This window comes from Anneissia japonica, unplaced genomic scaffold, assembly GCF_011630105.1.
Source record: "Anneissia japonica isolate Jap-2015-1 unplaced genomic scaffold, ASM1163010v1 scaffold288018_len440701_cov179, whole genome shotgun sequence".
NCBI classification, from domain to species: Eukaryota; Metazoa; Echinodermata; class Crinoidea; order Comatulida; family Comatulidae; genus Anneissia; species Anneissia japonica.
Window position 1 is genome coordinate 30,537 of NW_022690319.1, and position 15,301 is coordinate 45,837.

At 34.5% G+C, this 15,301-nt stretch overlaps 1 protein-coding gene across 1 annotated transcript; it reads right to left on the reverse strand.

Annotated features, from left to right (window-relative positions):
- Window positions 1–2,807: 2,807 nt before the first annotated feature.
- LOC117099876 (nucleolar protein 11-like) lies at window positions 2,808–14,847 on the reverse strand. The gene is made up of 12 exons (XM_033239394.1): window positions 14,683–14,847; window positions 10,963–11,076; window positions 10,121–10,390; window positions 9,267–9,411; window positions 8,988–9,158; window positions 7,689–7,942; window positions 7,414–7,476; window positions 6,320–6,510; window positions 5,471–5,596; window positions 4,921–5,092; window positions 4,109–4,285; window positions 2,808–3,412 (listed from the first exon to the last, which is right to left on the reverse strand). Exons 1-12 carry the CDS (start codon window positions 14,806–14,808, stop codon window positions 3,281–3,283), a joined length of 1,941 nt encoding a protein of 646 aa, XP_033095285.1. The 5' UTR covers window positions 14,809–14,847; the 3' UTR covers window positions 2,808–3,280.
- Between the last annotated feature and the right edge of the window lie 454 nt (window positions 14,848–15,301).

A 15,301-nucleotide genomic window follows, 5' to 3' on the forward strand; every position in this document is an offset into this window, starting at 1 on the left:
TAAATGTTGGTATATTGGCAGTTAACCGGTACCACCAAATTAACCGCTTTTAGAGGATGAATGCCCGACTACTTTGACCACTGTTTTCCGTATTCAGACTCAAAAATTGTTCCCCCGGGATATTTGATTTGAAAACGAAACAAAAGAAATCGCATGAACGCTCTCAAGAAGCGAAGAAAGAATGATTATGCGACGTAAGACTACGAGATTGAGGTGTTTGTGTCCCCAACACCAATCAATTCAAACGTCGATCACCGGTTTTACACAGACAAATTTAAGAGAACAATTTGGCCGTACAGGACCCACGTCATGTTTAACTGTTTTCTCTATGGTTTAACAGAGCATGCAAGTTTCATGCATCGAATACACAGACGCACGCGAATAACTTGCACAAAATACTGACTGAATTTGGTGCGAAGAATGAAGAATCTGCATGGTTTTTGCTGTCAGATGGTGGACCTGACTGGACTACAAAGTTTCACATGGCCGGCTGTTGAGAGATTAAAACTTCGATTATTATGCATTATTCAAACTTGCAGCCGGCCATTCTACAGAAAAACCCAGAGAGAATTTATTCGCTCCACTGTCTACCGTAGTGTCGGCTACACAATAATACCTACATGGTTACACTGTCCATAACTTTACCTGGTGAAGAAATCCCACAAAATGATCTGAAGTTGTCGGACATTGAAAAGGATGAAACAAAGTTTTTGACAGCGCAATAGAATTGGAATATCCAACATGATGGATAACAATGTGAACCCAGTAAAGAAGCGTAGACACCATACAAAGATGTAAAATGAAATTGACAAGTTTATCAAGCCCGGGATATGGAAAATCATAGAAACTGAAAACATGGCCAATAATATAAGAGATGAATACATGTTCTTTTTGAAACACTGTGTTAGATGGACTAAGTTAACATGCCGATTGCAGCCACTGCACGAAAAATCCTCCCCACAAACCAAATATATGAACTACTTAAACCAAGGAGGTATAAATATACCTCCTTGCTTAAACAGTTGCAACAGTTGGATTTTACTCCAACCAAAAACGGACTTCTGCAAGACCACTATTACACTTGGCTCGAGTTAAGAAATCCAGTTGGGGATATGAAGAAGCCAATGATAGGTAGGCAGATACATTGTATTTTCTCTTCTTTTATTATTTATTTCTTTATTCTTTATACTGGGAAAAACCTGTTCAGTAGCATAGGCCTATCTACTGTTCTCCCACAGGGCCTAGTACAAAAAGTCGAGTCTTAAAATATTATTATATATTACAATTATTATTATAATTACTATTATTATTAGAATTAAACGTTTTGAAATATCTTCGGTGTGTTAAAAAAAAAAAGACATCAAGTTTAACTTCCAGAAGGAGAACATGTTTTGCTAGCCACATGCGATAGTTCCTGATTTGCAAGAAAATTTCGTCTGCTATTAAAGTTAGCCCTTTTCATTGGTTAGTTTGATAGTCGTGCCTTGCCAGTCGTCTTCAGTTGAACTAAAACTAGGATTTGATTTAGTCGTAGTTAAAACTTTGACTACGTTGTTTGTGAATACAAATTGCAGTTGAAGTTGGAACCAGCACTAAATGAAGTTCTAGTTTGAAGTTCGACTAAAGTTTGTTTTAAGAATTCGGGCGTTAGAAACTTTTGGAACACACTTGGATTTAAAAAGCGCACGATTAACATTTTCATCGATAGCAGCTATAGCATACTTACAAACAAATAGCTTCATTATCATAACAGTAACGTATGCAAAACAGGTACTGTATTATACATGGTTCCGCTTGTACAATTAATTTCCATTTATAGAAGTTTACAAGGTGATTGTTAGAGTCGTTTTTTTAACCTTAATTTCAACAGTTTCTATAATATAGGGTCCGTATCTATATATTTCCATGCCTAGTATCGAATGCTATTACTGCCATAGACACAATTAAATTAATCTCCGGGTTCGTACACACTTGCCAAAGTAAATATCCAAGACAATTTTATTTCCCATTTTCTTATTGTCAATGACTACCGGAACAAGTATACTCTGCAAAGATCGAGTATGCCCTTTTATATATCTTATCAGTGCTAGAATAGGAACATGATGTTATAATCGTATCGAGCATAGTCCTTTAAAGAAAAGTTCCTTGCTTTCAATGTATACAAAAAAATGTCCCTGGCAGGATTCGGACCTGCCAAGTATCACGCCATTAGACCACAGAGACCTTACGGTATATGCGCAGATCTAACCACCAGGCAATTTCTCTCATAAAACTGACTGAAACCCACATAAATGGTGGAGTTAAAGTTAAGTCAGAAAAGCTTACAGAACGCAGTAGATTTGCCACAAGTCTCTAATTATTGATTTTTCCTAGTATTAGCAGATTTCGGAGAGCGCCACCAGCGTCGGTATATATCGAGAAACTTTTAAAGTTGCCGAGTTTGGGATGAGAATTAGACGAAAAAGTATACTATGAAACGCCAAGCAAATAAGTAATATTAAACGCCAATGGTGCTAAAGTCGAATTTTTTCAAGCTTTTTCACTGATCGAGAAAAGTTTAGGGAGTGGAACCCAGTCTAAGAATGCAGCTTTGTAATCAGTAAATAATATTCAAATTAGGGTTGCTGTATAGCATCGTAAACACAATATATATATAAACAAATAAGTAAATAAATAATAATAACTGCTCGAATAGGAACTATGTGTACATGTGTGTATGGTATTCATTTCCATTGTTTGTTTTGCAGATATCAATGACTTCAACTGAAATTGTACTGACACACTACATACTAGCACATTCTACAATACTGTACACAAAAAAATGAGCAGTTTATTCACACACAACATTGTATAATAATCTCATACTTTTTAATCACTTTTTGCTATAAAAGGGATATAAATTACAACCGATTTTGGTATTGAGTTTCGAATGCAATTTTGTTTAAAAATGTGATCACCCCTTCAAAGTTCCTCTGTCTTACTTTTAGGGGTGGCACCAGTGAGTGAGGCAGTGACATCCAGGGCCAAGTAATATCATTTACAGGGACAGCTGGCCCGAGAGAGATAACCTAAACACCCACTGATAAGGAAACACAACAGGAAAGTTGGGAAGCGGACATGCTGGTGAAAAAGATGATTGACATCGTATACAATTTGTAAAATTTATGTAAAATATTTTTTTTGCTCAGTATGGTTTCAGTTGGGGGCATGTTCCCCCAACTGATATGCCAATAAACCCAATGATCTAGTAAGAGCTATTTCTTGTCTAATGGTACGACGATTAAAATAGCTTCACCACTTCAATGCTATACAGTCCATTATTATGTTTTGAATTTTGACCGGTAAATGATGTCGAGTTGAGTACTGGATAAAGTAAGCCTTGTAACGACTGAAGCTGGCGAGAAAACTGAACCTACAACAAATAAAAATAACTTATAATTATTTTTATTTTATCTAAATCCAGCTCAAAGGATAAAACAGGCATAAAATTAAATTTTTAAATGGATTATTCAATCAAAAATTGCTATGCTAAAGTGTGATGTTATTTACAATAGTTTTAAATATATGAATACTGTATAACTGAGATGAATAAAACGTTAAATTAAATTTTAGGCATATATATACTATACAATATTCAAAGTTAAAACTATAAGTAGGTAAATAAACATGCATATAGATAAATTTTTTGATGGATAGATAGGTAAATGGTTTATTGAATTCCAAATAAAATACATCATAGCATCAACGCTGAATTGTAATGGTACTGTATTCACAAAATGTATAAATATAACATACAAACGAGAACAAACATGACCATCGAGATGAATAAAACATGAAATTACATTTTAGGCATATATGCAATATCCAAATTTAAAAGCTAAAAATCAAAAATAATATACATTAAATTATTTTTATTTAATAAAAATACTTTAAACAATACATTTAGACAGAAAATGATTTTTGAGATATAAAACATACAGATTTATATTTCAGAAATAATTATGAATATAGTAATAATAAAGATATAAAGTGCACTTACATCAAAGATTAATTATTATTACTTAGTAGAAACATAAATACTGTATATTTTTGCATTCTTTATACACACCTGTTTTTCAACCGCTATGTGTAGTTTTACAAGAAGTGTCTTCGCTTTGTTGGAGATTACCAAAGCAGAGTAGTGGCTGTCCAGCAACAAGCATAACCAGTCGATAACCATTTCAACTTTGACCTCATCACTGTGGTCAAAAATACTTATAAGGAAATATAGATACTGCACCAATACCTAAAATCACCATAAACAACATATATTATATATATATTATATTATATTATATATTATTATTATTATTATTATATATTATTATTATTATAAGCTTCACAAAATCATAGGTTCAGTTATTAAATATGAAATATAGAGACATTTAAAAATCAATATTCAGTAATTCCATTTATTTGAAAATTAGTGCTATTCCAATTAAGACATAAGAAATTTTAAAGAACGAAGGGTATTTAGTCTCTACTGGTACTTAGAATTACTACATAGCCTAAATGGTCTAATGGTTATGACATCAACCATCCAGGAGTTCAAGTCCCTGTGGAGGTTTGCCTTGTTATGTTTAATTAATATTTATTAAATTGCAATATCCAGGTTCGAAAAAAACTATTAGATGGTAAAGAAATGCTAAAAATGAAACTGCAGTATATTTATATGAGGCTTTGCTAAACTAGTGTACTGCCCTTAAATGTTAAACTGAGTAAATTACCATAAGAATGTGACAGTATTGTACACTTTAGTAGAGAAGCCATAATACATGAAAAGTAAATGTTCATTTTTTTTTTATCAATGTTTCTGGTTTTGGCATTACAAGCCCCTAATTTCCTTTTTTATTTTGATTGTAAATTAAATTAAAAACTCACCAGAACGTCTTCCAGGTTAAGAATCTTCAGATGTTCCAACATAAAGACATCATTGAAAGTACAGTTTAAGACATTATTCACAGCTTCTGCAAGGTCTTGACTAAAAGGGTTACAGATTGTACCCTCTTCTGATGAATCCATTAACTCCACTGAACACTTATCTTTGTTATTTCTAAAAATTAGATATGAACTTGATTATCAATCATTAGAGCCCAACCATTCACCCTCCAATTAAAGACAACGTTTGGAATAGGGTTTTCATGGTCTTTGGCAGCTTTAGTCTTCAATTAGAAAAAAATAGTTCACCCTCCAATTTAAGACCGCATTTGGGACCTGAAAATTTGGGGTGGTGTACGGTTTGGTCTATTTAGTTGGTACTTTTAAAAAACACTACTATCCAGAATGTAGTCAGAGGTGGCTCACTTCACTCACAGACTGCAGCAACTATATACCTCCATGGCGTAACTACAACCACCATGCATAATGTAATAAATCAATGATATGTATATTTCTTTTGCTCTTTCTTGCATAAATTTAAATTTTTCAATACCTTAGATAAATTTGAAGTGTCTTCACTATAACTTTTTCTGGTACATCCGACATGTTCTTCAGACAGCCTGTCAGAATTTCTGTTTCCTCTTTCTCCAGTACAACGTTCAAGAATTCTTTACAAGAGCTAAACAATTATGAATAAACAATATTAAAAATAATCATATTGAAGAGTGGGTTTGCATGTATGCTCCAAGTAAAATAAAATGCAAAAGCAATGAAAAAACGGTGTACAATCATTGAAAGTTGACTTGCAGAACACAAATTTATTAAGCTATAACAAAATCAAACGGATATTTCGATAGCTCCTGCTATCTTAATCAACGTTAAAGTGCATATATAAAAACATATATAAAAGTAACAGTAACAGAAGCAGCAGCATTAGAAGCAGCAGCATTAACAACTGTAGACACAGCAATAGTAGCAGCAACCACAATATTGGTAATGAGAATATTGGAACACTTTATAGCACATTCTATAAAGGGCTGACTGCACTTTACAGCGATAGAAAAAAAAAGAGAAAAAGTATAAGCCATTACTAACACATTAATACACAGCCATAATGTAAGGGGCTTAACTGAACAGAAGTAGCAGCATTAGTAAAAGCAGTAGAAGCAGTAGTACCACCAGCCGAAGCAAAGCAACCATGAACAAACAAAATCATAATAAGAATACTGCCGTTATTTATAAAAGGCTCTAATGCACTTTACAACAATAGAAAAATAAAAAAATCACAACAAATCTTTACTAGCATATTAATACACAACTTAACAAGAAATGACCAACTATTATGATTGTAACCTCTGGCCTTTACTCATCCACCTTTCACAAACAATATCTATTATCTCACCTTGCTGAAATGTTACAAAATTCTATAATTTCCAAAAGGGTTTGTTTTGGCCAGAATTGCTTCTCCTCTGTACACCTGTTGGCAACAAACTGGAGCAGAGATGCCAGGTAACAGGAATCAGGGAATTTCTCTGCATTCAAATGTCCCAACAGGTTCTTGCAAGCACAGGCAAATTTTTCCTCAGTTGGACACTGTCATAATACAATAACATCAATAATAAAGATAATGCTTTAAGATTAGTAATGAAACCACTGAATTTATGGAGGGTCATATTTGACATACAAGATTTCACATGGAATGGAGGCATTTCGACCATTTAAATGACAATATTCACCACATTTATTCGAAATAATATTTAACATTCCATGTTAAATCTGTATATCAAATAATAAAATATTAACAATAATAACTACTATACATCAATCTTGTTGATATTTGTTCACTGAACCATTTAAATGACAATATTCACCACATTTATTCGAAATAAAACGCCCCATGGCATATATTGTTGAGAAGGGTTCTTTAAGGGACGTCTATTCAAGGGTGTCGTTTATTCGAGGGGGGGGGGGCATTTCTTTTTTTTTGTAGTAAAATTGATACGAATATACTCTATAATCGCCCCTTAATTTCACTGTAAACATAATTACCTTTACAACATGTTACAGTATTGCGTGATCATAACAGACTTGCTGATCCCAACCAGGTTAAAAAAATGTAATTTTACTGGAGTAAAAAAAATAATGGAATGTGTTGAGAATGATGTTGCTTTCTTTAGTTTTGTTTAGTCATTTAGGACGCATTTATTCAAGGAAAAATTAAACGTGCCGGGGCATTTATTCAAGGGAGGTATTTATTCCAAATGGGGCTCTGGTGTATGGAATGGGGGCATCTATTCAAAGCAGAGCATTTAATCAAGTAAAAGACACAAATAAGTACAACATTGGCAGGTCTCAAACTTACATGTAGTCCAATCCCTTACTGCTACACTCACTTGCTCTCCAATAATTTGGCATTACATAAAACTAAAAATTTACTGTAACAACTACTCAGTTCTTTTTTTTTATGATGTATAAAAATACAGTTTTAAGACTTACCTTGTCTTTGTTCATTGCTTCTTTCAGTAAGTTTTCTTTCATAGTAATATTTTCTACTGCTTTCTAAAAAGATTTAATACTGTATTTAATTATATTTTGAGGAAAAGAATGGGTTAGAAGACAAAGTAAATACTGAAATAGATGTATTAAATTATCTGTATAATATGAAAAGAAAAATATAATGGTTGTAATCTATACTTTGGGTTTATATACTTTTTCTTATATAAACATAACATATATTCAAAAACATGCTGTAGAGTACAAATTATATTTACCATTGCATGTGGTTTCCAATTTGCCTGCACTGTAACAGAATTCTGTATTTCCTGGTTTCTAAGGCAACCAAGAGCTGAGGCTAAGCTGGCTTCTGGGCATGTAAATTTGTATGCAACAATTAAAGCATCCCTCCTCAAGAGAATGGATTCTTCCGTGGCATAGATGCTTGTTATTTGGGTGTCTCTTCTCGTAACTGGCAACTCCCTCTTGGCCTGAAGGCTGCCAAACTTTGAATCCCATATCGTAAGAAACCCTGATGATTGAATAAAAAGATAAATAATAATAAAATTTCATTTATATTGCTATCATTTTAATATTCATGGTAGTGGTACTGGTATAGGTATTTATAATGCCTCTCTTCTTTGAGGTTATAATGTGCAGTTCTTTTCCCTGGTCATTGGGTCCACATGCTTTAAGTGTTACTGCTGGTAATCAGCGCAGGAACAGGCAACCCCACAAGGTATCTATTTATACTCCTGGGAGAAAAAAAGCAATGCAGATAAGGTGCCTTGATCAAGGACACAAGCGAAATACACAGCGAGGAATTAAAACCGCGACCTCGAGGTTGAGAAAGCGCAACGTTCCTGGTGAGCCAAACCGCTTCCACATCGATTCTCAAGCACAATTTACAGCTAAACATCTCTACCAAAAATACTTAAATTGTTTGCCAATAAAAGCTTACTTTTCCTTCCACTCTTTTAGGGGCGGCACTAACAGGGGTTCCAGGAGGGCAAAGGACCTCTGAACCCCCACTTCAACCCCCTATTGGGGAATTTCCAGCAATTCTTACCTGTCAAATTTTAGAGATTAAAAACTGTTTAGTGCGAGCAGTGCTACCGTATGTGCAAGGGGTTGTATACTATCAAAATCATATGCAGTGGTAGCACCAAATCTTCTCCGACAGGGTGCTCGTACCGCCAACAGGTGGTTAGTACCCCCAACAGGGGGCCTCTTAACTTGCATGGTTTTCTATATTATCCTACTTAAATAATGAATACCATAATAAACACTTTTTTCCTCCGAGGGGGGGTGGGGGTGTGGATCGCTTGTCGGGCAGCTTGGAACCCTCGTCGGGGAATTTCTGGCGTCGCCCATGCACCCTTTTGCTGAATAAAAATTCCTCTTCCCCATCCTCCAACTGAGGATCACTCAAAAATATGCTTTGCTAAGTATATATACAAGTAATAATGGTAAACAAGATCACGCCTTACTACTTTTGTGAATCAAGAGTTCAGTGCATTTAAAAACTCAAAACACAGAACAATTGTTTATGTTTTTTTTTTAAGTTCGGCACTTACTTGTATCGGGCTTATTTTTATCTAATCCTTTCACACCAGCAATTGCAAAGTAATTTTCTCCTAACCACGTTACCGCTGTATGCGATTTAACAGTCAAGAGAGGGCGACATTTCAAATGATCTTCTGTTGTAAAGAATGGAATTACTGAAAGGCATACATCCCCGTTGCTCCCTGGAAAAATAATGAATATGAAAGTCAATGCTAGAAAATACTTGTAAAATGACTGTTTATTTACCATGTTTTAAAAAATTTTTATAAAATTCCTTTTGTAGAACTTACATATTGTTATTAAACGAACACTGCCCTCTAATGTTAAGAAGCTGTAATGAACTGGAGAAGCATCTTTGTCTGGATTCTGCAAAGCTATTTGCTGTCCTAGGCTTTCACTCCCATGCTCTGAAATAAACACACTCCACACTGTATCCTGAATAAGGAATAAAAATTATTACTACAGAACAAACATAATATTAAGTAACAACATTAGAAAAACATATATTTTCTCTACCGCACTTGATAAGCCTTAAGACCTGTTTACTTCAACGATAACGATAACGATAAAAAGGCTAAAAAGCGATTGTTGATATAGAAAACAAAAGAAATAAGAGAAGTTTTTACATTAGAACGTTTCGATAACGATTTATCGTGTATGCGATAAGAAAATATTTTAACAAATCAAATCAGATGATGTCATAATTATGGAAAAACGATAAAATCGTTGCTACTACTTCAATTTTAATGTTTTTCCATGAATATGACGTCATCTGATTTGATTTGTCAAAATATGTTGTTATCGCATAACTGATAAATCTTTATCGAATCGTTTTAGTGCAAAAACTTCTCTTATTTCTTTTATTTTCTATATGAACAATTGCTTTCTAGCTTTTTTATCGTTATCGTTATTGTTGAAATATAAACAGGCCTTTACTCTCTACATAAAAAATTCTGTGTTTTTCTGAGGGGGAAAAGGGAATCAGTTCATACACAATTGACCATTCAACAATTCAAATATTTCCCACTGTAATGTTCGAAAGTAGAATTTATAAATAAATTAGGTGTTCACAAACAAATTTTCATCATGTTGACGTGAAAAATGTAATTACAGTAAATATAAGAAAAAAAAATTTTGCAAAAACCTTAGTATTTTGTGCCAGAAAATAAACTTTTATTTGGTTCCCCTGGCAACAAACTGTGACATCTTTCAGTTCGAAAACGTCAGGAAGAGTGCTTTGGTGGACTTGTTTTGGTTCAATAAGAACTTGTTCTAATTCAGCGACTGCGCCATTTTCAAAAACAACCAACGTTGAACTGTTGACTTGAGGAAGGAGGCAGCAGACAGCTGTGGACAACACCACTGGTTTGACCTTGGTCAAGTCGGTTGTTTCTTTAAACCATTTAATCAAATTCTAAAAAATATAATGGTGTGAATATTTTGCATTTTAAAAGATTAAATACAAAAAATAATTAAAATAATAACACATAAAAAATGTAATTAAAAAATTATATCATTAAAAATACAAGGTCTCGTAATCCCGAACGCTCCGATGAGGGCAGTATAACCAAGACAGTACTGTAGAGTATATTGGCCCTAACGGCCGCCCACACTAAAAAGATTTATTACTATAATTACCAATCAGCAAAAAAGATCAATCAATCAGCTAGATATTAGAGCTCCTCATCGAAGCTAAAAACAAATATTTTCAATTGATAATAAAAATATAAAAAAACAATAGAAATACAGTAATTATTATCTCACTTTTAGCTTAAGCTGCATACAATACACACTCAATCAAAATTTTTGGATCGGAAGGCCTACTTATCCAAACAGAAAATCAATAAATCAAAAAATATTTATACAGTAGAGAAGTAACCCATCTCGAATTGAAGCCCCCCACCTTTTTAGTTTGTAAAAGTAGCCTCAAAAAGATGCCCATCTCGAAAAGAAGCTCATATTTCCATTAACTGGAAAAGTATTTACCTTGTTTTTTTTAACCGCAACATAACTTTGACTTTCAACATCATAAACGGCCTGTGATGTGAAAGGCGAATTCTGTCGCACAAACCAGCTCTGGATGCATTTATGATCTGTTAGCTGAGAGGTGAAACAATTTAATCAAATTACAATACATTCACATATTATTAAGTAAAAGTGTATTAATATTAGTAGTACTCTAGGTGAAAACAAAATAGAGGCTGGGCCTCTACAGACAGTTTCTTTATCCACCATCTAAACAAAGAATGAATCAAATGCGATCAATGGACTACAGGTATGCAGCTGAGGCCAAATATCTTCTCAATATTATGTTATGTAACCCTACAGTAACCCAGGGGTTCTCAACTGGCGGTCCGCAGGCCATCTCCGGCCCGCGAGTGCGTGTTATGCGGTCCGCGAGAACAAGCCGAAAATAATATATTCCGTTAACATTGGGGCTGGATTCCTAACCTTAATAATTTTGCATTCTGTTTTGCCGACTACATTAAGCCTATTGTCCCACAAATTGTAGCGATTTAATCAATCAAATTAGAAGAACTATAGCGGCAAACAGCACAGAAAAGAAATCTCACCAACTTTTGGCCTCTCGCACAGAGGTTTTACTCACACCTGATTTTCATGTGGATATTGCAAATACTCTATTACCTTGGTATTACTGATGACACACTGTGTGAAATATAACATTTTGACTTTTCCATACCAAACATAAAGGTAACTTTCTTAGGTCAAGATGTCCTGTATGAGCATCTAGCGGCTTATAATTTCAATAATTTCGGAGGGGTACTGGCCCTTCAAATTTATTCAATGAACAATTTGGCCCTTATTGCAATATAGTTGAGAACCAATGCCATAGCCAGCTATTGGGACAGTCCCACACAATTTTTCTAATAATGGGTCCACAAAGAATGGGGTCCACATTTTGCAAAAGGGGTCCAAATTATGCAATTTCATACATAAAATGGGTCCACTTTTTGAAAAATGGGTGTAGGTTTCTCATATTTAGCCTAAAATTGGTAAAATTTTAAGAAAATGGGTCTAGATTTTTTGTATTTTCGCATAAAATGTGTGAACTTTTAGGAAAATGGGTCCACATTATTTTAACTTATGCGTAAACAATGATGTCATACATTAATATGCAGATTAAAATCAAAGAAAGGTCACACACATTTGTTTTGTTTTCATCCATCATTTATTTTCACTGTACACGGTATCTTCATAGTGGACAAAAAGTCTGATATTGAGGCACGCAAAAACTATAGAGGGCGCACTATATTTAAAACCCACCTGCAAACACGTCACCCACTTTGAATTTTTAATGGTTTTTAATCAACCAGTAATACCGTAAATTTAAAGATATCACTGAATATTCATGACCTATCCCTAATTTGGTCATGTGAACCTATCGTTCATACAACGAATAGGCATTTATTAAATCTGGGCCTGTTTAACCCTAGGCCTATTAATTAGAGTTTTTATTGTAGGCTAACGAACACACATTTATTTAGTTTTATTTTTTTGCTACCACCAGATGTTTCCAGTGGCCACCACCAATTCCCAGGCAGGTACACATAAAGCAAATTTTAAAGGCAAGTACAGTTTTTAGTAGGTTAGGCCTACAGTATTTTAACCATGCTTGTTATTGTTTACAATATTCTGTGTTTTTCAATTTATTCAATTAGTACCAATATGTTGACTGAATTGAATCTTATTTATACAAAATCAGTGCAATTATTTATGGTATTAATATAATATCATCAGTCAACTGATTGTTATATATAAAATTTTAGTATTTTTTTAATAAAAAAAAATCACTATTTTCCTTATTCATGCAAGTACAGTTTATCCAGAGTGGGCCTAGCGTCAGGCAGCAGTTAAGTGTCAGTTTTGCGGTCTAAAGAAATGCTACTGCGGTTTATCGTATTACGTTAATATTTGGTATATACATTCTTAGATACATAATAAAGCATGTAAAGTATTAATAATAAAATTTAGTGTATTACTTACAATTTGCTAAAAAAAACGACTTTTATTCGACAGGTATTTTCAAAACAATAACAAGATGACATGCGACGATTAATGAAGAACTTTCGAAAACATGACCCAAATATTGAGATATGCAAATGATTTTTGACCTCTAAAACATCGAATTATCCTATCAGACATTTTAAATAGATTTACAAAGCCTCTGTGTTTTCCCTCTGCAAAATCGCTTATCATCAATTAGAACCCAATTACAGTGAGTGACGTCATGGTTTCTGTCATGCCTATTACTTGGATCCAAACAAGAATCCAAGATGATTTTTTTTTACGAAGTGTCTATGCTTAAGCTGAGTCGTAAGCATTAATCATAGGCTATGCTTACGCAGATCTATTTGAAGGGTGCCGCTTGCTTCGTGAGTACGAAAACGTCCTATTGAGCATGTGCAAATATTCTCACCATGTTAGTAATCAGAGCTAAGTTAGTACAGCCCATATTTCGTGGTACAGTTGTTGCACATCGAATAATTTAGTTTGTAGAGAAAAAGAAAGTTATTTTTTAAGAGAGTTTCCTTTCAAACATTTCAGTTGTTAGAAACCTTGGTGCTTAAACCGAAATATACTACAGTGTTTTTGTATATTAATAACAAAATTGGATTGAAACTGTGTCACGCTCTCTTGTAATTATTGTATGCGTACTTGTTCATAATAGGAAAATTAAGAATTTTATAGGGACACGGATCAAGAGATGTTGGAAAGGTCCGGGTGAGGGATCGAGATAAGAGCACCCTTTGATTTCGCTTTTTAAATATGTACTGTAATGTACAGGACAATGATTAAAAATCAGAATATCACTGCAGCAGGCAGGTCATCTCCAACATTCTACACATCATACATAGATACATTGTCATTATTATTTCAGATATAGTATTGTATAAATATCAACATAAATTGGGGTAGATAGGCCTATCTAACAATGAAGTACTGTATCACAATGAACAGACGGCACTCATGAGGAAAGTAAAGAGCTTGGCACAGGTCAAATATTTTTACACAAGGATGATATGGAGTACTTGAGTAAAGTGAATTAAGGCAGGCTAAATAGGCAAGTGCTACAGAAACTAGGTAAGCTAGAATTGGGTCCTCGTGTAGGAATGTACTAATATGTCTGCCTCAGTTCATGACGATGCCTGTTCTTCTGGAAAACTGTGGACTAGACAAAGCTCATGCCTTAACAGCGTGAAATAGTAAGCAGATCAACGAGTTGACTATTTACGTTGACTAGCAATCCGCGTAAGCATAGTCACTATATAATGCTTACGCCAGCACTGTGCATGCTCAGTAATAGATCGGCGTAAGCATAGCCTCGAAATAATGCTTACGCCACCCGTGCGCATGCTCAATAGATCGGCGTAAGCATAGCCTATGACTAATGCATACGACTCGGCGTAAGCATACCATAGACACTTCGTTTTTTTTTTAACACACATTTGTTAAGTAACTGATGATTCCAATACAGTGGACTCAGATAGGAGAACAAATCTGGTCCAGTTCTGGCTTACCCCATAGTTGAGGCTTAGGCCTACCTATGCACTGTTCGACCAAGCCCATGCTAGGTCAAAATGCCGCATGCAAGCCGAGTGTACAATTCGAAATCCGACCTGCCTGGGCTTGCTTGGGCCTAGCCTTGTAGGCTTAGTAACTGGAGTATATATAATATGTACTTACACAATAAATAGAAACACGCTTTGTGTCTGTTATAATTATATTATCTTTTTCTAAGTCACGTTCATACGCCACAAAACCACTGTCTTCACATACAGTAATTTCAACAGCATTTTCTATTCGTGCCATGTGGGACCGAAACGTGTTGGAGCGAAAACAAACACAAGAAGAAAAAAAAAAACTATCGCAACAGCGCCACCAATATACTGACTATTGGTTGGTTGTTCGCGATTTTTTTTTCCGTACGAAACATTTACATGGAACTCCACTCGGGCCGTCTCGACTGCAATCGACCCGAAAATCTCATATTGCCGAATTAAGGAGGTCAAAAGGTCATCAATAGATAAACGTCTACAAAAGAACTTCTGAGAGAACGTCGCTGTCTAATTTTTTAAAAATACGTTGATGTTACCATGCTAATACTAATGGGTCATTTAAAATGACATACGATACGGTACTTGATTGTGCTGCACGAGTAATGAAAAGTGTTATTTTAACTTGAGTTTATACATACTGTGACAATTTTTATTTTTTAGTTAGGTCTGGGTTTTGCATAATTACCTAGGCCTACTAACTACGTTTTCTGGGGAAACAGGGAGTCTGGGGGAAAGCAGAGAGAGAG

Bases quoted from the DNA above. Each gene is read 5' to 3' on its own strand.
- LOC117099876 (XM_033239394.1), bottom strand. From the start codon at position 14,808: ATGGCACGAATAGAAAATGCTGTTGAAATTACTGTATGTGAAGACAGT. The intron at 7,477-7,688 runs GTAAATATAATT...AAATCTTTTTAG, and splicing joins ATTGGAAACCACATGCAATG to AAAGCAGTAGAAAATATTAC. The intron at 5,093-5,470 runs GTATTGAAAAAT...TCTAATTTTTAG, and splicing joins ACACTTCAAATTTATCTAAG to AAATAACAAAGATAAGTGTT.